A 24,089-nucleotide genomic window follows, 5' to 3' on the forward strand; every position below is an offset into this window, starting at 1 on the left:
CTGGAGCGCGATGAGACAAGGAAATCCCTACCGGCCAAACCCTCCCTATCCCGGACGACGCTAGCCCAATTGTGCGTCGCCCCACGGACCTCCCGGTCGCGGCCGTCTGCGACAGAGCCTGGGGGCGAACCCAGAGACTCTGGTGGCGCAGTTAGCACTGCGATGCAGTGCCCTAGACCACTGCGCCACCCGGGAGGCCCGTACGCATACAGTTTGACGAATACGTTTGATAAATCCAAGGTATTCACCACACCGAACGCACTGCAACTGCCTCTGCAACGCAATGCTGCAAGGCAAAAGCAGCGTTTCATTGGAAATTAATGTAATTCTGGTGTATCAAAATGCCAAGACGCTGTCTGTGTTTTCGAAGCGTCAACATAGGCCCATTTTATCCTTTGAATGAGTGGAGGTTAATATAATCGTGATGATTTCGGAGCTCTTCCACCAGAAGTATGGCTGCAACATGGGAATGGTTTAACCTGTTTTGGAGACTGGTTTTTGTTCGGAATTTCAGATGACTGACGTGCCCAAAGTAAACTACCTGTTACTCAGGCCCAGAAGCTAGGATATGCATATACTTGGTAGCATTGGATAGAAAACACTCTGAAGTTTCCAAAACTGTTAAAATAATGTCACATGTCTGTGAGTATAACATAACTGATATGGCAGGCGAAAACCAGAGGAAAATCCATCCAGAATGTTGTTATTTTGAGGTCACAGGCCATTTCAGTGCTAGCCTATGGGAAATACAAATAGATAGGACCCAGTTTGCAGTTCCTATGGCTTCCACTAGAAAGTGAAGTGATTATTGCACAAGCGAGCCCATAGGTTAATCAGCAAGCATGGTGGAATTGGAGTTTTTTGACCAAGTAGGTGTTACCCCAGAAATGAGTGACCTCACTCATATTATCATAGAACCAGGTTTACGTAACCTTGCGTTTTTCGCTTTTTAACAGGTCAAACGATAAAAATGCACAAATTAAACTTCGTTTTTTCCCGACTAGAGCAAGAAAGAGAAATAGCCTACAGTGAAGTGTGATGATTTGGGATGTTTATTTTATTTGGCTGAACATAACTATCTCCTCTCATCCAACACAGCATCTCTTCTACATCTTCCATTTTAAAAGATACATATGAATATAGTATGTATTCCAAAATCAAGTTAATCATTAATCCTTATGTTTTAACATTTGCAAAATCTTCAAATAATTTATAATTGGATTTTAGTAGGTTTGTGATGTGCGTGAAGCGTACAATGTAACACTCATTATGTGAAAGTACGTAAACCACTGGAGAAAATGAATAAATATTTATAGCAAATTAAAAACTTGCATAGTATGTGCCACACACAAAGTCCAAAGCTACCCAGTATTTCAAGAAATCTGACACCTAAGCTGAAGCTGCAAAGCTACATTAAAACAATGAACAACACACCTAGCTCTTCATTGGGTTTCGCTTCAGTCCCTGGCCCCTGCCTCTAGTATCTAACATTACTTATAAAGCAAAGCAGGTTCAGAATTAAAACCTGAGTTTCTGCATCAGCTGAGACTGCAACAACCAGATGCTAACAACACTTCCTACCTTAATATGGCGGTCTATTTAAGCTGACCAGGTTCTGCTCACACATCGCCTGCCGCCGCTTGCTGCACCTGCTAGTATGCATTTGTTTTTCTTGCTACCCACCACCACCAAAACCTCCACCACCCCAACCTCCACCTGATTAGTTCTGTTTTCCTTCCTGCAGGTGGATTGGTATAGCACACCTGTAGTTATTATATGTTTACGCTTTGCTCTGACAGTGAGCTACCCTGAAGGAGCAGAGCCTATTGCCAAGACCTATTGTACTGTTCATATTCTCTAATAAATGGTTAAACGAATACCTAGTGTTTCCTTTCTGAACTGTATTTATGCCTGGAGAGGCAGTCCTTCAGAGGGAGAAACTGAGAGAGCTTCTCAGACTGGCTGGCTCCAGGGTTTAAGTTCACAGGCCAAACAGACGTGTCTTTATATCCTTCTGTCCGTCCTCGTTATGGCAGCTAATTCTAATGAGCCCCCTAGTCCAGACCACCACTTGAAGGGCAACAGGACACTCACTCTCCCACAGGGGCTTCATAGCTTCTGTAGGATCAAAAGGAGATGTTTGATTGTCAGATGCCAGGTTGTTCCAGTAACTGACAGGGATTTTCTATATTATTAGTGCTTATTCTTGATTAGATCATTCTTACCTGCTGCCCTAGAGCTTGCATAGAGTTAAACTCGATTTGTTCCCTCTTGATTCTGACCCAGTCAGGCTCATCTGGGATCATAAAGGCTAGAATCATCTTGACCAGGATCAGGACATGCTGACAAACACATTTTAGTCATTTAGCAGATGCTCTTATCCAGAGAAACTTAAAGGAGCAATTAGGGTTACGTGCCTTGCTCATGGGCACATCGGCAGGTTTTTCACCTAGTCCGCTCGGGGATTCAGACCAGCAACCTGTTGGTTACTGGCCCAATGTTCTTAACCACTAGGCTACCTGCTACCCTCACCTATGTTGGTTGGGCAGATGATGACACTGTAACATTCTGTAAATAAGACAATTGTTATGAACCATATACTGTACTGTTATGAACAAGATACTGTACCTCCACCAGGAAGGCTCCTCAAACCTAACTCCCCTCCCTCATACTGTACCTCCACCAGGAAGGCTTCCCAAACCTAACTCCCCTCCCTCATACTGTACCTCCACCAGGAAGGCTTCCCAAACCTAACTCCCCTCCCTCATACTGTACCTCCACCAGGAAGGCTCCCCAAACCTAACTCCCCTCCCTCATACTGTACCTCCACCAGGAAGGCTCCCCAAACCTTACTCCCCTCCCTCATACTGTACCTCCACCAGGAAGGCTCCCCAAACCTAACTCCCCTCCCTCATACTGTACCTCCACCAGGAAGGCTCCCCAAACCTTACTCCCCTCCCTCATACTGTACCTCCACCAGGAAGGCTTCCCAAACCTAACTCCCCTCCCTCATACTGTACCTCCACCAGGAAGGCTCCCCAAACCTAACTCCCCTCCCTCATACTGTACCTCCACCAGGAAGGCTCCCCAAACCTAACTCCCCTCCCTCATACTGTACCTCCACCAGGAAGCCTCCCCAAACCTAACTCCCCTCCCTCATACTGTACCTCCACCAGGAAGGCTCCCCAAACCTAACTCCCCTCCCTCATACTGTACCTCCACCAGGAAGGCTCCCCAAACCTAACTCCCCTCCCTCATACTGTACCTCCACCAGGAAGGCTCCCCAAACCTAACTCCCCTCCCTCATACTGTACCTCCACCAGGAAGGCTCCCCAAACCTAACTCCCCTCCCTCATACTGTACCTCCACCAGGAAGGCTCCCCAAACCTAACTCCCCTCCCTCATACTGTACCTCCACCAGGAAGGCTTCCCAAACCTTACTCCCCTCCCTCATACTGTACCTCCACCAGGAAGGCTTCCCAAACCTAACTCCCCTCCCTCATACTGTACCTCCACCAGGAAGGCTCCCCAAACCTAACCCCTCCCTCATACTGTACCTCCACCAGGAAGGCTCCCCAAACCTTACTCCCCTCCCTCATACTGTACCTCCACCAGGAAGGCTCCCCAAACCTAACCCCTCCCTCATACTGTACCTCCACCAGGATGGCTCCCCAAACCTAACTCCCCTCCCTCATACTGTACCTCCACCAGGAAGGCTTCCCAAACCTAACTCCCCTCCCTCATACTGTACCTCCACCAGGAAGGCTCCCCAAACCTAACTCCCCTCCCTCATACTGTACCTCCACCAGGAAGGCTCCCCAAACCTAACCCCTCCCTCATACTGTACCTCCACCAGGAAGGCTCCCCAAACCTAACCCCTCCCTCATACTGTACCTCCACCAGGAAGGCTCCCCAAACCTTACTCCCCTCCCTCATACTGTACCTCCACCAGGAAGGCTCCCCAAACCTAACTCCCCTCCCTCATACTGTACCTCCACCAGGAAGGCTCCCCAAACCTAACTCCCCTCCCTCATACTGTACCTCCACCAGGAAGGCTCCCCAAACCTTACTCCCCTCCCTCATACTGTACCTCCACCAGGAAGGCTCCCCAAACCTTACTCCCCTCCCTCATACTGTACCTCCACCAGGAAGGCTCCCCAAACCTAACTCCCCTCCCTCATACTGTACCTCCACCAGGAAGGCTTCCCAAACCTAACTCCCCTCCCTCATACTGTACCTCCACCAGGAAGGCTCCCCAAACCTAACTCCCCTCCCTCATACTGTACCTCCACCAGGAAGGCTTCCCAAACCTAACTCCCCTCCCTCATACTGTACCTCCACCAGGAAGGCTCCCCAAACCTAACTCCCCTCCCTCATACTGTACCTCCACCAGGAAGGCTTCCCAAACCTAACTCCCCTCCCTCATACTGTACCTCAACCAGGATGGCGACGAGTATGATATTCTTTCCGCTGATCCCTCCCTCCAGACAGAACTCCTGGACGCGAGGGGACAGCAGCAGCAGCCAGCAGTTAGACATGACTGAGACAAAGCCCAGAACCTCAAACGCTGTCTGAAACATACACAGGCATACAATAATATGGTTACAGGTACATACAAGGACAGGAAAAAATACATGCAAATGTACACAGGGGCATAGATGGGCACTGATTAGGAAATAACATTAACCACTACACGTTGCTCACATTTATTTATTTACCAGATTTAGCTTCATAACACATTTCTGTCTGCATTAAAAATGCCCTCTCTGTTTGTTCAAATTCTCACATCGCCCAAAACCCTACTGACCTGCCACACCCCCATATTGGACACTGGGGCAGAGAATGGCTTGCGGAACAGTTTGCAAATCTTGTAGGCATCCCCTCGGATCTCTGTGATGTTGTTGAGGAGCAGGAGGACGGCGGTGAGCGGGTACACACAGGAGAACAGACTCAAATACCCAAACTGCAGCAGCAATTCAATGTACTCCGCAAACAGGCCCTGAAACATAGCAACAGACGCAATAACACTAAAACAAATATACACCAAACATACAGTACATATGCAAATACACCCAACCCTGATTCTACCCCTTAAGGCACAGATGCAAGGAAACCAAGGCAGATGAGCACAATGAAGAGAAATAGAAGATGAAAAAAAAACATTTTACATGGACTTACTGGAAAAGGAGGAAGGCTTCTCTGGGCTCTGAGTTTGTCCACCTCTAGGTCGTCCTCCTGCTCTTTCTTATGGGCAGCACTGAGGAATCGGTCGACTATAAATGGCACCACCACCTCTGTACACTGGTTCATCAGCTGGTTCCCAATTAGCATAGAGGCAAGTCTCTGTGCAAAAATCGATAGTAAACAAACATAAATAGTTACATACTGTATACACACTCTCTCTGGGATCAATTACTACACAGTGCACAGAGAAAACGTGATCTGTTCTGTTGTAGAGCTCAAGAAAACAATCTATTTGAGATCCATCTACCCTTTAAAATGAGGTATTTCCACATTGTATAACTTTTCCTCCGGCCATAGACAAACATTGCTGCCCAGCTGAAATCTCTTACCTTGCGTAGCAGTGGTAGGTCCTGTTTGTAAAAGGCAATGTGGAAGAGCACAGCAAAGTTGTTGAAGAAAGTAAACTGAAAATGAGAAAGGGAGATGTTGGCTTCAATAAATATCTCTGGAGGCATGACTACAGATCCTGTATCTGATTTGCCTCCCACATCTGCTTATAAAAAAACAGCTGATACTATCTCCTCCTAGCTCCTATCCAGAGCAATTTACAGGCTAAATGCCTTACTCAAGGGCACAACAACAGATGTAGCACTTAGTCGGCTCCTGGATTCAATCCAGCTACCTTTCATTTACTGGCCCTTTTAACAGCTATGCTACCTTTCTCCTGGGAGGAGGAGGATGATAGACTGATAGATGGGGAAGGAAGACTGACTGACCAGGAGGACTTTGGTGGTATGATGGTTCTGGAAAGAGGACTCCTCTCGGTGGTTTTCTATGTGGGGAAATCAGACAGATTTTCAGTGGACTTCAGTGGATCAGTTATCACACACAAACTGTAACACTTTGCATTCAATTGCATTCTCTATTATTCTATGAATCTGCTCTTTGGTGAACTTAGCTCTGTGTTCCCAAACATTCTAACCCCTACTGCAATTATTCATCAACCTCACACTTATTCTCTCTCCCTCCCCATTGCCCAGTGCCCTCTCTTACCCCACTCGGTGAGTTGCATGGCCACAGAGTGGTACACATTCCCCAGCATGTTGGTGTAGACAATGTGGGCCATGGAGGGTAGGTAGAGCAGAGCTCCAGAGAACAGGGAGCCGCTGTCCTGATGGAAGCCCTGTACCAGGGCCTCTCCGTGGTAGAAGCCTGTCATCCCCAGCACCACCAGTCCCAGGAACAGCCCCACTAGGGGCAATGACACCAGTCCTACACGCAGCTGCCTCTGCCACTCCGGGAACAGGGGCTCCAGACGACCTGTTTCAGGGTTGAGCCCCAGGGTACCGTGGAAGCCAGGGCGGGGCCCGGCAAAGCGCTCAGCCAGGTTCAGTGTGCCCCAGCGGTGGGAGAGGGAGGAGCTCCGGCGCTTCCACAATTCGATGAACAGCGTGGACCACAGCATGCTGAATACAGCCTGTACCATGTGACCACTGACCGAGGGGCCATCGTCGTCCTCCTCCATCACCCCCTCCACGGCCTGCTCCTTCACCACCCCACCACCTCCAGGCAGCAGAAAGGTCAGGACCAGGCCCAGGAAGGCAGGGGGAACCAGGGCCCAGGTGTAGAAGTCTAGAAAGCTGAAGTAAAACGCCACGGTGCTTCCAAAATATGATTGTATTGCATCTGCACAGGAAGAGAGCAATCATTAGCAGGACAAAGGAGCAAATGTGTGTGTGTGTTAGAGCTGGGAGATATGGATAAAAATCCATATCACAATAAATTCACACATTTTTTGCGATAATAATAAATCAGCAATAAATTACAATAAAAAAACATCCGGGAGGGGCTAGGCAATATGGGTAAAAAGTAATATCGCGAATGTTTTTTTTGCCCTATTTTGCCCAATAACAACAATATACAACAATAATAAAAAAATGTCAATGGACAGTTACTTTACATTAGTGGTATGGCACTAGACAATTTGTCAGTGCCATATTAAAACAACTGAGATGGTAGCCTATGATTAAAACAGTAAGCTATTTCATCTAACACATCCAGGAAATGCATGATTTGAGATTTTGATGTGCAACCTGTCAGAATTCTTCAGAGAATTTGACAACATCTTTGCATATTGGCCTCATGGCTGTATTCTTCAGCACCTGAGGAAGTGGGAACTCAAAACACTTAGCTAGATTGCTAACTCTAAATATGAGCCATGTAGGCTCAGTAAATATAGGCTCAGTACATGTAGGCTCAGTAAATGTAGTCTAATGTCCTACAAAAACCTTTCACCGCTATGCCTAAGCTACAGTTCCACTTGTAAAGTGGTGCCATAACCTCAATATTAAGAGGTGGGAAATACATGATCTACTCACAGAAAGCTGTGACTCCTTTCTGTAACTAGAACAACACGAGTTGCTTTAAACTGTATTTCTCACAATACCATTTTGAGCAAAGGTCATATGCTTGTGCTTCTCAGAATGCATCTCTACCTCCTCACAGTGGGGATTTGATTTGATTTGGATATCTTTAAGTCCCCATTTGGACTAATCTTCCAAGAGTCCTTAAACATTAAAATACAATTTATAATACGAACACATTTTCACATATAACACACTATTACAAACATACATAATATACTAACAATGACCCAATAAATACTCAATCTAAAAAATATTGATTCTTCATCTACTATAGTCCCACAACATTTCTATGTATTTAAATGGTTTTAAAATGTTTAAATTTATATATTGAAAGGTTCCCGTTTGCCCAGTTAATTAATTCCATTCCTTTATTGCTCTAAATCTAAATTTTCTGTCTGGATAACGCATAGGCGGTGGACAATCTATTCCTAGTATTTATGGAATGTCTGTCTCTTGCCAACGGAATACCGTTATGAATAGAACTTGGCTGTTTTAAATGATGTATATTATGAAATAAAATAAGCATGTTTTTTCCAATTATCTTGTCGATTGATGACCTCACAGTGGGGAGATGGGAATGAGAGTCAGCAAAACAGGGACAGGCAGATACTTTCAAAGCAAGAATAAACATAATGCATAGACTATTGCTGTTGACCAAATAATGGTATTAGCACCATCTACAGGAACGTTGTGTAGCAAAATCACCGACATAGTAGGAAGGCAGTGTCTGTGTCTGTAATTTTTGGTTTATCATCCCAGCTCTAGTGTGTGGGTGAATACAGTATAACTATTTTGTGTTTGCTTTACTGTATGTTGTTGTTTACCGAGAGGCTGTCCCCATATCTGCTTCTTATAGTACCAACTTCTGCCGAGGTCATTCAGTCTCTGCTGGTTATGTAGAGGGAAGATGTCCTTTATCACTCCTGCCCTCACCAGCTTCTGACCTACAGCACAGAGACAGGACAGGTGGGCTACTAACATTATTACACATACAGGAGGTAACATAGCCAGAAGCTTGGCAGAATAAGTTAAGGGACAGTGCAGATCACAGAGCAGTGACAGAGGACCGGAGAGAGCACAGAAATAATCAGCCAGAGGTGGTGCTCTGCTCTGCTGCAGAACAGCTTAGCTAAGCAAGATCATGACCAGAGGACAGAACATGCTGAGGTAAACCGAATAGCAGACATGCGCACAAACAATACTACTCATATTACAGAGCAAGTGATAAAGCTTCATATGATACCAACTTTTGCTTTGTAGCACCTACTTTGCAGCACATTGTGGAGTCTTAATGGAGGCCTGGGTAATGCCAAATGTCACATATTCCAACTTCAATTAATAATTTCTCAATTATGCATGAAGATACAAATGTCAAGTACATGTCAACAATCCTTCCTATTGAAGGACCTTTATATGGATAATATTTAGTGAAAATACCCCAAATCAGTCATTTTTTTATCTAGTTTCATGAGGAATCACCCAACATCCCCATTTTATAGTATATCACTCTATTCACATACCTAAACACACACACGCACATGTAAAGACTCACATATGTTCTCCCAGGCCTCCAGGACCCCTGGAGCCTCTAGGACTCCAGGGATTCTCTGCTTCTTCTGGGCCTGTAGAGAGTCCAGCTCATTCTTGACTATGTACTGACGCTCCGCTAGCGTCAGGAACTCCTGCATGTCATCTGGTAACACAGAGGACAGGCGTCAATCAAGATTGTCGTGTGTGTGTATATATAATAATATATACACACACACACACAGTTCTGGAAAAAATTAAGAGACCACTGCAAAATTATTATTTTACTATTTTTAGGTATGTGTTTGGGTACAATTAACATTTTTGTTTTATTCTAAAAACTACTGACAACATTTCTCCCAAATTCCAGATAAAAATAGTGTCATTTAGAGCTAGTATTTGTATAAATTGACAATGTCAAAATAACAAAAAAGATGCAGTGTTGTCAGACCTCAAATAATGCAAATAAAATAAGTTCATATTCATTTTTACACAATACTAATGTTTTAACTTAAGTTCAGAAATCAATATTTGGTGGAAAAACGCTGATTTTCAATCACAGCTTTCATACGTCTTGGCATGCTCTCCGCCAGTCTTTCATATTGATGTTGGGTGACATGCTACTCCTGGCACAAAAATTCAAGCAGCTCGGCTTTGTTTGATGGCTTGTGACCATCCATCATCCTATTGATCACATTCCAGAGGTTTTCAATGGGGTTCAGGTCTGGCGATTGGGCTGGCCATGAAAGGGTCTTGATCTGGTGGTCCTCCATCCACACCTTGATTGACCTGGCTGTGTGGCATGGAGCATTGTCCTGCTGGAAAAACCAATCCTCAGAGTTGGGGAACATTGTCAAAGCAGAAGGAAGCAAGTTTTCTTCCAGGAAAACCTTGTACGTTGCTTTTTTCATGCATGGGTGCGAAACCTGGAGAGGCCTACAAGCCACAGTGTCTCGCACCCACTGCAAAGAAAAAGCCTTATCTCAGACTGGCCAATAAAAAGAAAAGATTAAGATGGCAAAAGAACACACACTGGACAGAGGCACTCTGCCTAGAAGGCCAGCATCCCGGAGTCGCCTCTTCACTGTTGACGTTGAGACTGGTGTTTTGCGGGTACTCTTCAATGAAGCTGCCAGTTGAGGTCTTGTGAGGCGTCTGTTTCTCAAACTAGACACTCTACTGTACTTGTCCTCTCGCTCAGTTGTGCACCGGGGCCTCCCACTCCTCTTTCTATTCTGGTTAGAGTCAGTTTGCGCTGTTCTGTGAAGGGAGTAGTACACAGCGTTGTACGAGATCTTCAGTTTCTTGGCAATTCCTCGCATGGAATAGCCGTAATTTCTCAGAACAAGAAGAGACTGACGAGTTTCAGAAGAAAGGTCTTTGTTTCTGGCCATTTTGAGCCTGTAATCGAACCCACAAATGCTGATGCTCCAGATACTCAACTAGTCTAAAGAAGGCCAGTTTTATTGCTTCTTTAATCAGAACAACCATTTTCAGCTCTGCTAACATAATTGCAAAAGGGTTTTCTAATGATCAATTTGCCTTTTAAAATGATAAACTTGGATTAGCTAACACAACGTGCCATTGGAACACAGGAGTGATGGTTGCTGATAATGGGCCTACAAAAATCAGCTGTCTCAGCTACAATAGTCATTTACAACATTAACAATGTCTACACTGTATTTCTGATCAATTTGATGTTATTTTAATGGACAATAAATCAGGACATTTCTAAGTGACCACAAAATTTTGAACTGGTGTGTGGGTGTTTATATGTATATATGTGTGTGTATATACAGTTGAAGTCGGAAGTTTACATACACCTTAGCCAAATACATTTAAACTCAGTTATTCACAATACCTGACATTTAATCCCAGTAAACATTCCCTGTCTTAGGTCAGTTGGGATCACCACTCTATTTTAAGAATGTGAAATGTCAGAATAATAGTAGTTATTTATTTCAGCTTTTATTTCTTTCATCACATTCCCAGTGGGTCAGAAGTTTACATACACTCAGTTAGTATTTGGTAGCATTGCCTTTAAATTGTTTAACTTGGGTCAAACGTTTCAGGCAGCCTTCCACAAGCTTCCCCCAAATAAGTTGGGTGAATTTTGGTCCATTCCTCCTGACACAGCTGGTGCAACTGAGTCAGGCCTCCTTGCTCGCACAAGCTTTTTCAGTTCTGCCAACAAATTTTCTATAGGATTGAGGTCAGGGCTTTGTTGTCCTTAAGCCATTTTGCCACAACTTTGGAAGTATGCTTGGGGTCATTGTCCATTTGGAAAACCCATTTGCGACCAAGCTTTAACTTCCTGACTTATATTGAAGCAACATCTCAAGACATATCTACATAATTTCACCTCCTCATGATGCCATCTATTTTGTGAAGTGCACCAGTCCCTCCTGCAGCAAAGCACTCCCACAACATGATGCTGCGTGCTTCACGGTTGGGATGGTGTTCTTCGGCTTGCAAGCGTCCCCCTTTTTCCTCCAAACATAACGATGGACATTATGGCAAAAATAGTTATTTTTGTTTCATCAGACCAGCGGATATTTCTCCAAAAAGTATGATCTTTGTCCCCATGTGCAGTTGCAAACCGTAGTCTGTCTTTTTTTTATGGCAGTTTTGGAGCAGTGGCCTCTTCCTTGCTGAGTGGCCTTTCAGGTTATGTTGATAAAGGACTCGTTTTACTGTGGATATAGATACTTTTGTACCTGTTTTCCTCCAGCATCTTCACAAGGTCCTTTGCTGTTGTTCTGGGATTGATTTGCTCTTTTCGCACCAAAGTACGTTCATCTCTAGGAGACAGAACGTGTCTCCTTCCTGAGCGGTATGACGGCTGTGTGGTCCAATGGTGTTTATACTTGTGTACTATTGTTTGTACAGATGAACGTGGTACCTTCAGGCGTTTGGAAATTGCTCCCAAGGATGATCCAAACTTGTGGAGGTCTTGGTTGATTTCTTTTGATTTTCCCATGATGTCAAGCAAAGAGGCACTGAGTTTGAAGGTAGGCCTTGAAATACATCCACAGGTACACCTCCAATTGACTCAAATTATGTCAATTAGCCTATCAGAAGCTTCTAAAGCCATGACAAAATTTTATGGACTTTTCCAAGCTGTTTAAAGACACAGTCAACTTAGTGTATGTAAACTTCTGACCCACTGGCATTGTGATACAGTGAATTAGAAGTGAAATCTGTAAACAATTGTTGGAAAAATTACATTGTCATGCACAAAGTAGATGTCCTAACCGACTTGGCAAAACTATAGTTTGTTAACAAGAAATGTGTGAAGTGGTTGAAAACGAGTTTTAATGACTCCAACCTAAGTGTATGTAAACTTCTGACCAACACTATATATATATATATGGACATGTTGTCGAACAATAGTGAACACATCAAAACTATGAAATAACACATATGGAATCATGTAGTAACCACAAAAAGTGTTAAACAAATCAAAATATATTTTAGATTTGAGATTCTTCAAAGTAGCCACCCTTTGCCTTCATGACAGCTTTAAACACCCTTGGCATTCTCTCAACTAGCTTCATGAGGTTGTCACCTGGAAGGTTCTACAGCTGCACCATCGAGAGCATCCTGACTGGTTGCATCACTGCCTGGTACGGCAATTGCTCGGCCTCCGACCGCAAAGGCACTACAGAGGGTAGTGTGTACGGCCCAGTATATCACAGGGGCTAAGCTGCCTGCCATCCAGGACCTCTACACTTGTCAGGGTCAGAGGAAGGCCCTAAAAATTGTCAAAGACTCCAGCCACCCTAGTCATAGATTGTTCTCTCTGCTACCGCAAGGCAAGCGGTACCAGAGCGCCAAGTCTAGGACCAAAAGGCTTCTCAACAGCTTTTACCCCCAAGCCATAAGACTCCTGAACAGGGAATCAAATGGCTACCAGGACTATTTGCATTGTGTGTGTCCCCGTCCCCCCCAATCCCATTTTTACGCTGCTGTTACTCTGTTTATCATCTATGCATAGTCACTAACTATACTTTCATGTACATATTACCTCAATTAGCCCGACTAACCGGTGCCCCCGCACATTGGTTACCCGGACTGTGTGCATTGTGTCCCGCCAACCCCTCTTTTACGCTGCTGCTACTCTGTTTATCATATATGCATAGTCACTTTAACTATACCTACATGTACATATTGCCTCAATTAGCCCGACTAACCGGTGCCTTTATATAGCCTCGCTACTGTTCTTTTCAGTCTTTTTAATGTGGTTTTTATTTCTTTACTTGTCTATTGTTCACCTACTACCTATTTTTTACTTAAAAATTGCACTGTTGGTTAGGGCCTGTAAGTAAGAATTTCACTGTAAGGTCTACTACACCTTTTGTATTCGGCGCACGTGACATATAAACTTTGATTTGAATGCATTTCAATTAACAGGTGTGCCTTGTTAAAAGTTAATTTGTGGAATTTCTTTCCTCAATGTGTTTGAGCCAATCAGCTGTGTTGTGACAAGGTAGGGGTGGTATACAGAAGATAGCCCTATTTGGTAAAAGACCAAGTCCATATTATGGCAAGAACAGCTCAAATACGCAAAGAGAAACAACAGTCCATTATTACTTTACGACATGAAGGTCAGTCAATACGGAAAAGTTCAAGAACTTTGTAAGTTTCTTCAAGTGCAGTCGGAAAAACCCTCAAGCGCTATGATGAAACCGGCTCTCATGAGGACCGCCACAGGAAAGGAAGACCCAGAGTTACCTCTGCTGTTCATTAGAGTTACCAGCCTCCTTCAAGTAACACACACATCTCAACATCAACAGTTCAGAGGAGACTGTGTGAATCAGGCCTTCATGGTCGAATTGCTGCAAAGAAACCACTATGTACTAAAGTCACCTATAAGAAGAAGAGACTTGCTTTGGCCAAGAAACACGAGCAATGGACATTAGACCGGTGGAAATCTGTCCTTTGTTCTGATGAGTCCAAATTTGAGATTTTTAGTTCCAACCGCCATGTCTTTGTGAGACGCAGAATAGGTGAACGGAATCTCTACATGTGTGGTTCCCACCATGAAACATGGAGGAGGTGTGATGGTGTGGGGGTGCTTTGCTGGTGACACTGTGATTTATTTAGAATTCAAGGCACACATATCCAGCATGGCTACCACAGCATTCTGCAGCAATACACCATCTGGTCTGCGCTTAGTGGGACTATCATTTGTTTTTTAAAGGGAAAATGTCCCAACACACCTCCAGACTGTATAAGGGCTATTTGACCAAGAAGGAGAGTGATGGAGAGCTGCATCAGGTGACCTGGTCTCCACAATCACCCGATCTCAACCCAATTTAGATGGTTTGGGATGAGTTGGACTGCAGAGTGAAGGAAAAGCAGCCAACAATTGCTCAGCATACGTGGCAACTCCTTCAAGACTGTTGGAAAAGCATTCCAGGTGAAGCTGGTTGTGAGAATGCCAAGAGTGTGCAAAGCTGTCATCAAGGCAAAGGGTGGCTAGTTTAAAGAATGTGAAATATATATTTGCTACAGTTATAATTGTATTTCTTTAACACTTTTTTGGTTACTACACGTGTTATTTCATAGTTGTGATGTCTTCACTATTATTCTACAATGGAGAAAATAGTAAAAATAAAGAAAAACCTTGAATGAGTAGGTGTCCAAACTTTTGACTGGTACTAATGTATGTATGTATGTATGTATGTAAATATATATATTTTTTTTAAATATATTTAATATGTAATTTGGGCTATATTACCACACTCTTACAACAGTGAATGTGTGTCTCTATTCCTACAGAATGTGTATTGGGTACTAAAGATCTACACAACAAGTTCAATGACTTGTTATCAACTGCTGATACTGTTAATCTCCCTCTACTTTCCCCCACCATTACCAACGTTCTTACCAACGTTGCTGAAGTTGTCTCTGTCGTGGTAGGAGAATGCAACCATGTCTTCATTGTGGTATTTCTTACACAGACCCAGGTCCTCTGTGGCTTTGAGGAATGTGCAGCGAGGAGCAGACACCATGATCACATCCCCACACTCATCCTCTCCAGGGTGGGCCAGCAATGCTGCTCCTAGTCCAGGGAGGAGGAGAGGGTCAACTTCAATACTTCTGCCTTTACTGCAGTGATCTTAGAGGATGTACATGCTTTTGTTTCAGCCCAGTACTTAATGATACAGCTAATTTAGCTAATAAACCGAGATAGCCCCGCAGTTGTATTGTGCAACACTTTGAGTCAAAAGTCTTTGTCAGGCTTAACCCACATGCATAAAGCATTCACTGGATGAGGGTACACTACTTTTAAACTCTTGATTCAATAAGCTAATCATCAAGCGCAGGGGAATCAATTGAATCAGATGTGTTAATAGCACTCAGCAGGACCAAAACAAGCGACACAGACTGAAGAACAGTCAGACCTCTGCTGACAACCCGACATGACCTCTCACCTCCGTGTCTCTTTGAAGCTTCAATCAGGGAGATGAGCCACCTCTTGGTGACAGGCTGGACATTGTCTGACAGCTGGATGAGGACCAGGGGCTCCACCTGCTTAGACACACAGCAGGGACAGCTGACCTGCGTCCATGAGTCCTGGGACAGGACCTTGGTCTGTGTCTGGACAGAGCCATTATCCCCCAGCGACGTCATCACGTCCCTGTGGAGAGGCAGTGTGAGAAGGACAAGGAGTTTTGTACAGCACTTTGAGATATTAGCTGATGTACGAAGGGCTATATAAAATAAACTTGATTTGATTTTGATTTGATTTTACTGTATCTGTTATACACTCTGTAATCCACACATTTACAAGGGTTGTTCCTCCTCAAAAAGGCACAAGAAAGAGGATTTTGACACCCACCACCTCTGATGGTTTCTGTAGTTAGAAACAGATAAGATAAGCATTCCTGCAACATGATTTGGATTAAATATAATTTGATCTGAGAAATTAAACTAATAGATTGCACCTCAATTGGCCATTTTAATTTATAGTATTTATATAATGTTCAATAAATATAATACCCAACATCCAATTTGGACTCAACTTCTTCCTACCAATGAATATTTAGATATAGGTTTCCCAGTGGATATCTGTAATGGTAGACTCAGTAATTCCAGTTTAGTCTATCGTTTTTCTGATGTGATCAATTATTCCTTCAGATTTAATCATACTTAATTATCCATTGTCTCCTGGCCACAGAACAATTAGCAAAAAATATTTGATATCGCTACTAATGTCACACATTACATTCATCCTAGGTAATGTACTATCAACTGGCATGCTAAATTAGGCAGCTGTATATGTGAGGGGGAAAAAAAAAAAATATTATCTATAAAGATTCTAAAAAGGCTATTAGGTAGCTAGCTAGCATAAACACAATAGGATTATGATCAGGATGTCTGGTCTGGTCTCTGTTTCACTGTATCGTAACTAAGCCTGTTGGATGAGATAGCTAGCTAGCTAGGTTGAAACTGCTGGGGTAGAGCTAACTCCCACCATCAGCCTAGTTTATCAATGTAGCTAGCTAATGATTTTAGATAGGAAAAACTATATTTGCTAGTTATATATTTTTAAAGACTTGCTACTGACTATTGAACACTTTTTGCCAAACGAGTTTTCTAGTTCCCCTGAATGTTTATTGATGGTAACTGGAAAAAGTAGTGTTGTTTTGGTATACTTTAGCTGATATAGAATAGGCTTGTACATGGACACATTAGTGTTTCATTAACTAATTCGGACTGAATAGGCACATTTTTATTCATGTTTTTGTAATTGTAATTCAGGTGATGGGAGTAAGATCACCAGAAAGGAGCATGCTGACAGATCAGGAAGAAAGCTGTTGTTGCACAGCAAAGGTATTACAGTCAATGCTTATGGTGACTGTATCTATTAGAAGCTGACCCCAAACATTGCATTATATGCCCAGAACCTAATTCACCTGGTATCGGTTTCACCCAGACAAATATATGGTGCGTATCTCTTCGGCCCATTCTTCTTCAAGGTTTATTGGCAGACTACATTCATAAGGTGTATTGCCGCCACCTACTGTACAGGATAAAAATAGTCCCCCCAAAACAAAATATGTTGTTGATTTAACAAAAACACTAACCAAATTCACGCTACTACTGTGTGTGTGGTGGTGGGGGGGGGGGGTTCAGTACTTCCTGTAACCTTTCGCCTGTAAAGTCCTGGAGATCCAGAAATCCATTTGCCGCCTTCACAATGATGTCTAGCTTCATAGATTTTATATTAGTTTGACTAGTGCAATTTATCACTTTCGCTATAAACGCAACAAAGTCCACCTTCGCTGTTAGTGTGTCGGGATCCTTCTCCTGCATGGCAGACTGTGGTTCATCCACTGCTATCTCTACTCACTCCTTTAGCTATTTTCACTGCCTTACATAGGACACCTGCTGGAAAGCTTTGATCCTAGCTACTGCGACTTCCTTCCTCCTTACAGGGCACTCCGGGAACGTGATCACAATTACAGCAACATGCTTCATCTGATTCTTTAACTACTAAGTTACATATTTATTCCTTCGACAAACACTTGCCAGATGTCCAAACGTTTTACAACTGTAACACTGCTGCGGCGTCTGTGCATATGGTCTCACTGCATATCTCACATACCCAAATCGGGAGAATCACTGCATCAAACGACAGTAAAACCGATAGACTTTGCTTCTTTCCATCTATCATTTGATTTAAGTGTTGTCTACCACTCCTGGCATGTTATCCCTAAAACACACAGCCTCTAAGTCAAACGAGACACAAGAGAGGACACCTTTTAAACCGGCACCCTACTCTGAAAATCATAGCTTTCCACTACATACAGTGGGGAGAACAAGTATTTGATACACTGCAGATTTTGCAGGTTTTCCTACTTACAAAGCATGTAGAGGTCTGTAATTTTTATCATAGGTACACTTCAACTGTGAGAGACGGAATCTAAAACAAAAATCCAGAAAATCACATTGTATGATTTTTAAGAAATTAATTTGCATTTTATTGCAGTCTATGGCTGTCATACAGTACATGCTTTTAGTGTTTGTTGTCTTAGGTTACCTGGCTAAAAACTTGCTCGCTAGCCTAACTTCCTTTCATTGGCAACAATGAGGCAGCTTGTTAACGTTAGCCTACTACAGTCGTGGCCAAAAGTTTTGAGAATGACACAAATATTACTTTTCACAAAGTCTGCTGCCTCAGTTTGTATGATGGCAATTTGCATATACTCCAGAATGTTATGAAGAGCAATCAGAATAATTGCAAAGTCCCCCTTTGCCATGAAAATGAACTGAATCACAAAAAAAACATTTCCACTGCATTTCAGCCCTGCCACAAAAGGACCAGCTGACATCATGTCAGTGATTCTCTTGTTAACACAGGTGTGAGTGTTGATGAGGACAAGGCTGGAGATCACTCTGTCATGCTGATTGAGTTTGAATAACAGACTGGAAGCTTCAAAAGGAGGGTGGTGCTTGGAATCATTGTTCTTCCTCTGTCAACCATGGTTACCTGCAAGGAAACACGTGCCGTCATCATTGCTTTGCACAAAAAAAGGGCTTCACAGGCAAGGATATTGCTGCCAGTAAGATTGCACCTAAATCAACCATTTATCGGATCATCAAGAACTTCAAGGAGAGCGGTTCAATTGTTGTGAAGAAGGCTTCGGGGCGCCCAAGAAAGTCCAGCAAGCGCCAGGACCGTCTCCTAAAGTTGATTCAGCCGCGGGATCGTGGCACCACCAGTACAGAGCTTGCTCAGGAATGGCAGCAGGCAGGTGTGAGAGCATCTGCACGCACAGTGAGGCAAAGACTTTTGGAGGATGACCTGGTGTCAAGAAGGGCAGCAAAGAAGCCACTTCTCTCCAGGAAAAACATCAGGGACAGACTGATATTCTGCAAAAGGTACAGGGATTGGACTGCTGAGGACTGAGGTAAAGTCATTTTCTCTGAATCCCCTTTCCGATTGTTTGGGGCATTTGGAAAAAAGCTTGTCTGGAGAAGACAAGGTGAGCGCTACCATCAGTCCTGTGTCATGCCAACAGTAAAGCATCCTATGACCATTCACGTGTGGGGTTGCTTTTCAGCCAAGGAAGTGGGCTCACTCACAATTTTGCCTAAGAACACAGCCATGAGTAAAGAATGGTACCAACACATCCTCCGAGAGCAACTTTTCCCAACCATCCAGGAACAGTTTGGTGACGAACAACACGCCTTTTCCAGCATGATGGAGCACCTTGCCATAAGGCAAAGGTGATAACTAAGTGGCTCGGGGAACAAAACATCAATATTTTGGGTACATGGCCAGGAAACTCCCCAGACCTTAATCCCATTGAGAACTTGTGGTCAATCCTCAAGAGGTGGGTGGACAAACAAAACCCCACAAATTCTGATAAACTCCAAGCATTGATTATGTAAGAATGGGCTGCCATCAGTCAGGATGTGGCCCAGAAGTTAATTGACAGCATGCCAGGGCGGATTGCAGAGGTCTTGAAAAAGAAGTGTCAACACTGCAAATATTGACTCTTTGCATCAACTTCATGTAATTGTCAATAAAAGCCTTTGACACGTATGAAATGCTTGTAATTATACTTCAGTATTCCATAGTAACATCTGACAAAAATATCTAAAGACACTGAAGTGGAAATTTATTTGTGTCATTCTCAAAACCTTTGGCCACGACTGTACATCTAGCTACACATTGAACTTCCATTCTCTCAGGCCAGGGGCACAATTTATGGTTGGCTCAGAATCGCCATTATAATCATTGGCCGGTACGACGAATTAAGTAAAATCACAAGTCCAAATCCCTATCTCCATCCATGGCTAATTTAGGAAAGGGACAATTTTAGCCACCGGAAGACAACGACACAAGATGCAACAATTCAAAAAAAAATCTGTCAAATATGTTTTGATGTGATTGTGAAGCCAAATCCAAACTGGCCTCCCTTTTTTATTTATGTATTTTTTGGTAAAATAGGACCATTTAAAGTTGAGCTCACTCAGTTTAGCTCAATGCTGATTGGCTATTATTTTATGCTTATTTTATCAAGGGAGGCCAAATGCTCGCTAGCTTCCCTTGCATAGGGGCCGAGATTGGTGTGCAAGAACTTGACAGGACTGCACAGAGTCCTAACCTCAACCCCATCGAACACCTTTGGGATGAATTGGAACGCCCACTGCAAACCAGGCTTAATCGCCCAACATCAGTGCCCGACCTCAATAATGCTCTGTGGCTGAATGAAGCAAGTCCTGCAGCAAAGTTCCAATATCTAGTGGAAAGCCTTCCCAGAAGAGTGGAGGCTGTTAAAGCAACAAATGGGGAACCAACTCCATATTAATGCCCATGATTTTTGGAATGAGATGTTTGATTAGCAGGTGTCCACATACACTACATTACCAAAAGTATGTCGAAATGAAAGGTTAACATACAAATGTGTGCATAACATGGTGTTTTATGTAGGCTACACTTCCAATGATGTAGCCTCATAGGCCTATGCTTATTATCTTGTCAATGTAGGTCACGGATGGTGTGGAGAAGGATTGCACGTCCTTTCGGGATCAAGGGCTGCCCCCAAAACCGTGTCATGGACCTTGCCAGGGAGGCAAAGCCCCGTCTGAGACAGGTTATAATAATGTAACGTTAAATTAGCTAACAGGTCTAGCCACTAGCCTCTGTCTAAGGTGAACTACTGGTAGCCTAAATTAGCTTAATAACTTAAATAAATAGCCTATAACAGAGACGATGCCCTGTTTTGGGATATCCTATGCATCCTTCATTCCTCCCATCCTTGAAGATTGATAGATGGATGTTTTATTTCACTTTTGTATATTATCTACTTCACTTGCTTTGGCAATGTTAACACATGTTTCCATGCCAATATAGCCCCTTGAATTTAATTAAAATGGAATAGTGAAAGGAGATATTATGCTAGGCTACCAACCAAGTTATGTCATATAAGTGATTATTTATTTATTTATTTATAGCCTATAAAGTTATCATAATTGATCTAATAGGCTGATATTTAGATCAAGGATTATTTCGAGAAACGGAGAATGCATCCATGAATATTTTCAAACAGTGCCTCAGATTAGCTGGTTGGTGCATGCAAGAGTCGTCCTTGAGTTACACCTCCTCCCACAGACACTAGCGTATAACCCGTGGTTCGTTGTTCATTCCCCCGAAGCCGTTGGATAGCCCTATCCCTTACATCCACTAGCCCACTGTAACGTGCTCACAACGCACCATTGCCTTCAGAGTGTATGCCTATAATCTGAAACGGACAGCTATTAGATTGATGCGCGTAAAAAAAAATAAGATTGATGCGCGTGAATGCGCAGTGACACATGTTTGAACGAGTGTATTAGTTCACTAGATTGATAGACGTTTGTTTTGACACCCAGTTTTTTACCACCCACACACACCTGCATACACACACAACCTGCCGTCTCTACCTATGTATGTAACCACGGTTCCTCCTGAAAATAATCTGTGGCACAACCTTTTCCAGGTCCTAATACTTATAATAATATGGTTATTATATGCTGAAAGAGCAAGGATTTCATTCTTACTAAAGCCAACTCTAAAGTACACAGTAGTTTCATCAGGTCATCTAACACACAGCAACACGCAGTCAGGGAGACACTTATCCAAATCTCTACATTAATCTTGAAACATAATTGAGACTTTATTCGCAAAATGTCGAGTTTATTCTCGAAATATTGTCACTTTATTCTCGAAATGTCGTTGCTTTATTCACAATTTAATTTCTACTTTATTCTCGAAATATTGTCACTTTTTGAAGTACTATTATGCAAAAAATAATAATCCAAGTATCACCACCTATCGCTGTTTATTTTATTTTTTTCTCTTCACTTGGCCCTAAAATTCTTCTGTAGCATAGACATTTAAAATTGCTAAACAAAAGTAAAAAATATATTGTAGTAAATAGATTTGGAAAATGATTTGTAACCATAATTTAGCATCTGTAGTTTCACTTGACAAAATCAAAGTTGGTTATAAATATACAGTGCCTATAGAATGTCTACACCCCCTTTGGATTTCTTCACATTTTATTGTTTCAAAGTGGGATTCAAATGGATTTCATTGTAAATTTCTGTCAATGATTTACATAAAATACTCTGTCAAAGTGTTGGTACACATGCATGTTTTGGAATATTTTTATTCTGTATATTTCTTTTCTCTCTGTCATTTAGGTCATTATTGTGGAGTAACTACAATGTTGTTGATCAAGCCTTGGTTTTCTCCCATCACAGCCATTGAACTCTGTAACTGTTTTAAATCACCAATGGCTTGGTGACATCCCTCAGCAGTTTCCTTCCTGTCCTGCAGCTCAGTTCAGAAGGATGACTGCATCTTTGATATGTGTGAGTGCTTTAATACATCAGCCACAGTATAATGTTTAACTTGACTATGCTTAAAGATGCATTCAATGTCTGAATTTATTATTTTTACCTATATACCAATCACTGCACTGGCTTTCGAAAAGCTCCCTGGTCTTAGTAGTTGAATCTGTGCTTGAAATTCAACACTCGACTGAGGGACCTTAAAGATGTTGTATGCATGGGGGACAGAGGAAGGGTTAGTCCTTCAAAAAATCATGTCAAACTCTATTATTTCACACAGAGTCCAAATAACGAACTATGTGATTTGTTAAGCCACATTTTATTTCTGAAATAATTTAGGCTTACCTTAACAAAGGGGTTGAATGCATATGCAAAGCCCAGACTTTCTATAGGCACTGTAAGTCTATTCACACAGTCGTTGTTTGAATTTCAATATCACAAACAGTTTGTTTTAGGAAGTGGTGGCCCGCCCATTAGTTGCCCCACTTGTGATTGTAAAATAAAATGAGTGACTACTGCCCCTCCCCCCCCACACAAACAAAAAATGTCACAGCTATTTTTACAGTAGTTTGCTCCCATTTCAATTTCGGTCTAACTCGGAAATTATCTCAGCAAAAAATAAACATTCCTTTTTCAGGACCCTGTCTTTCAAAGATATTTCGTAAAAATACAAATAACTTCACAGATCTTCATTGTAAGGGGTTTAAACACTGTTTCCCATGCTTGTTCAATGAACCATTCATTAAACAATTAATGAACATGCACCTGTGGAACAGTCGTTAAGACACGAACAGCTTACAGACGGTAGGCAATTAAGGTCACAGTTCTGAAAACTTAGGATACTAAAGAGGCCTTTCTACTGACTCTGAAAAACACCAAAAGAAAGATGCCCAGGGTCCCTGCTCATCTGCGTGAACGTGCCTTAGGGATGCTGCAAGGAGGCATGAGGACTACAGATGTGGCCAGGGCAATAAATTGCTATGTCCGTACTGTGAGACGCCTAAGACTAAGTGCTAAGTGCTACAGGGAGACAGGACGGACAGCTGATTGTCCTCGCAGTGGAAGACCACGTGTAACAACACCTGCACAGGATCGGTACATACGAACATGACACCTGTGGGACAGGTACAGGATGGAAACAACTGCCCGAGTTACATCAGGAATGCACAATCCCTCCATCAGTGCTCAGGCTGTCCACAATAGGCTGAGAGAGGCTAGGCTGAGAGAGGCTGGACTGAGGGCTTGTAGGCCTGTTGTAAGGCAGGTCCTCACCAGACATCACCGGCAACAACGTCACCTTTGGGCACAAACCCACCATTGCTGGACCAGACAGGACTGGCAAAAAGTGCTCTTCACTGACGAGTCACGGTTTTGTCTCACCAGGGGTGATGGTCAGATTCACATTTATCGTTGAAGGAATGAGCGTTACACCGAGGCCTGTACTCTGGAGCGGGATCGATTTGGAGGTGGAGGGTCCGTCATGGTCTGGGGAGGTGTGTCACAGCATCATTGGAATGAGCTTGTTGTCATTGCAGGCAATCTCAACGCTGTGCGTTACAGGGAAGACATCCTCCTCCCTCATGTGGTACCCTTCCT

At 43.0% G+C, this 24,089-nt stretch overlaps 1 protein-coding gene across 1 annotated transcript in view; it reads right to left on the reverse strand.

Annotated features, from left to right (window-relative positions):
* Positions 1-1,294: 1,294 nt before the first annotated feature.
* The window catches only part of LOC129862609 (anoctamin-10-like), a 28,774-nt gene continuing 5,979 nt past the window's right edge, over positions 1,295-24,089 (reverse strand). The window contains exons 2-13 of the mRNA XM_055934433.1: positions 15,578-15,783; positions 15,031-15,204; positions 9,163-9,303; positions 8,435-8,554; positions 6,238-6,870; positions 5,961-6,016; positions 5,574-5,648; positions 5,179-5,343; positions 4,808-4,999; positions 4,434-4,571; positions 2,226-2,342; positions 1,295-2,118 (exon numbers count right to left, since the gene is read on the reverse strand). Coding sequence (XP_055790408.1) covers positions 2,110-2,118; positions 2,226-2,342; positions 4,434-4,571; positions 4,808-4,999; positions 5,179-5,343; positions 5,574-5,648; positions 5,961-6,016; positions 6,238-6,870; positions 8,435-8,554; positions 9,163-9,303; positions 15,031-15,204; positions 15,578-15,776 — 2,019 coding nt within the window. The 5' untranslated portion in view covers positions 15,777-15,783 and the 3' untranslated portion in view covers positions 1,295-2,109. The remainder of the gene's footprint in view (positions 2,119-2,225; positions 2,343-4,433; positions 4,572-4,807; positions 5,000-5,178; positions 5,344-5,573; positions 5,649-5,960; positions 6,017-6,237; positions 6,871-8,434; positions 8,555-9,162; positions 9,304-15,030; positions 15,205-15,577; positions 15,784-24,089) is intronic.

This window comes from Salvelinus fontinalis, chromosome 9 (genome assembly GCF_029448725.1).
Source record: "Salvelinus fontinalis isolate EN_2023a chromosome 9, ASM2944872v1, whole genome shotgun sequence".
Taxonomy (NCBI): domain Eukaryota; kingdom Metazoa; phylum Chordata; class Actinopteri; order Salmoniformes; family Salmonidae; genus Salvelinus; species Salvelinus fontinalis.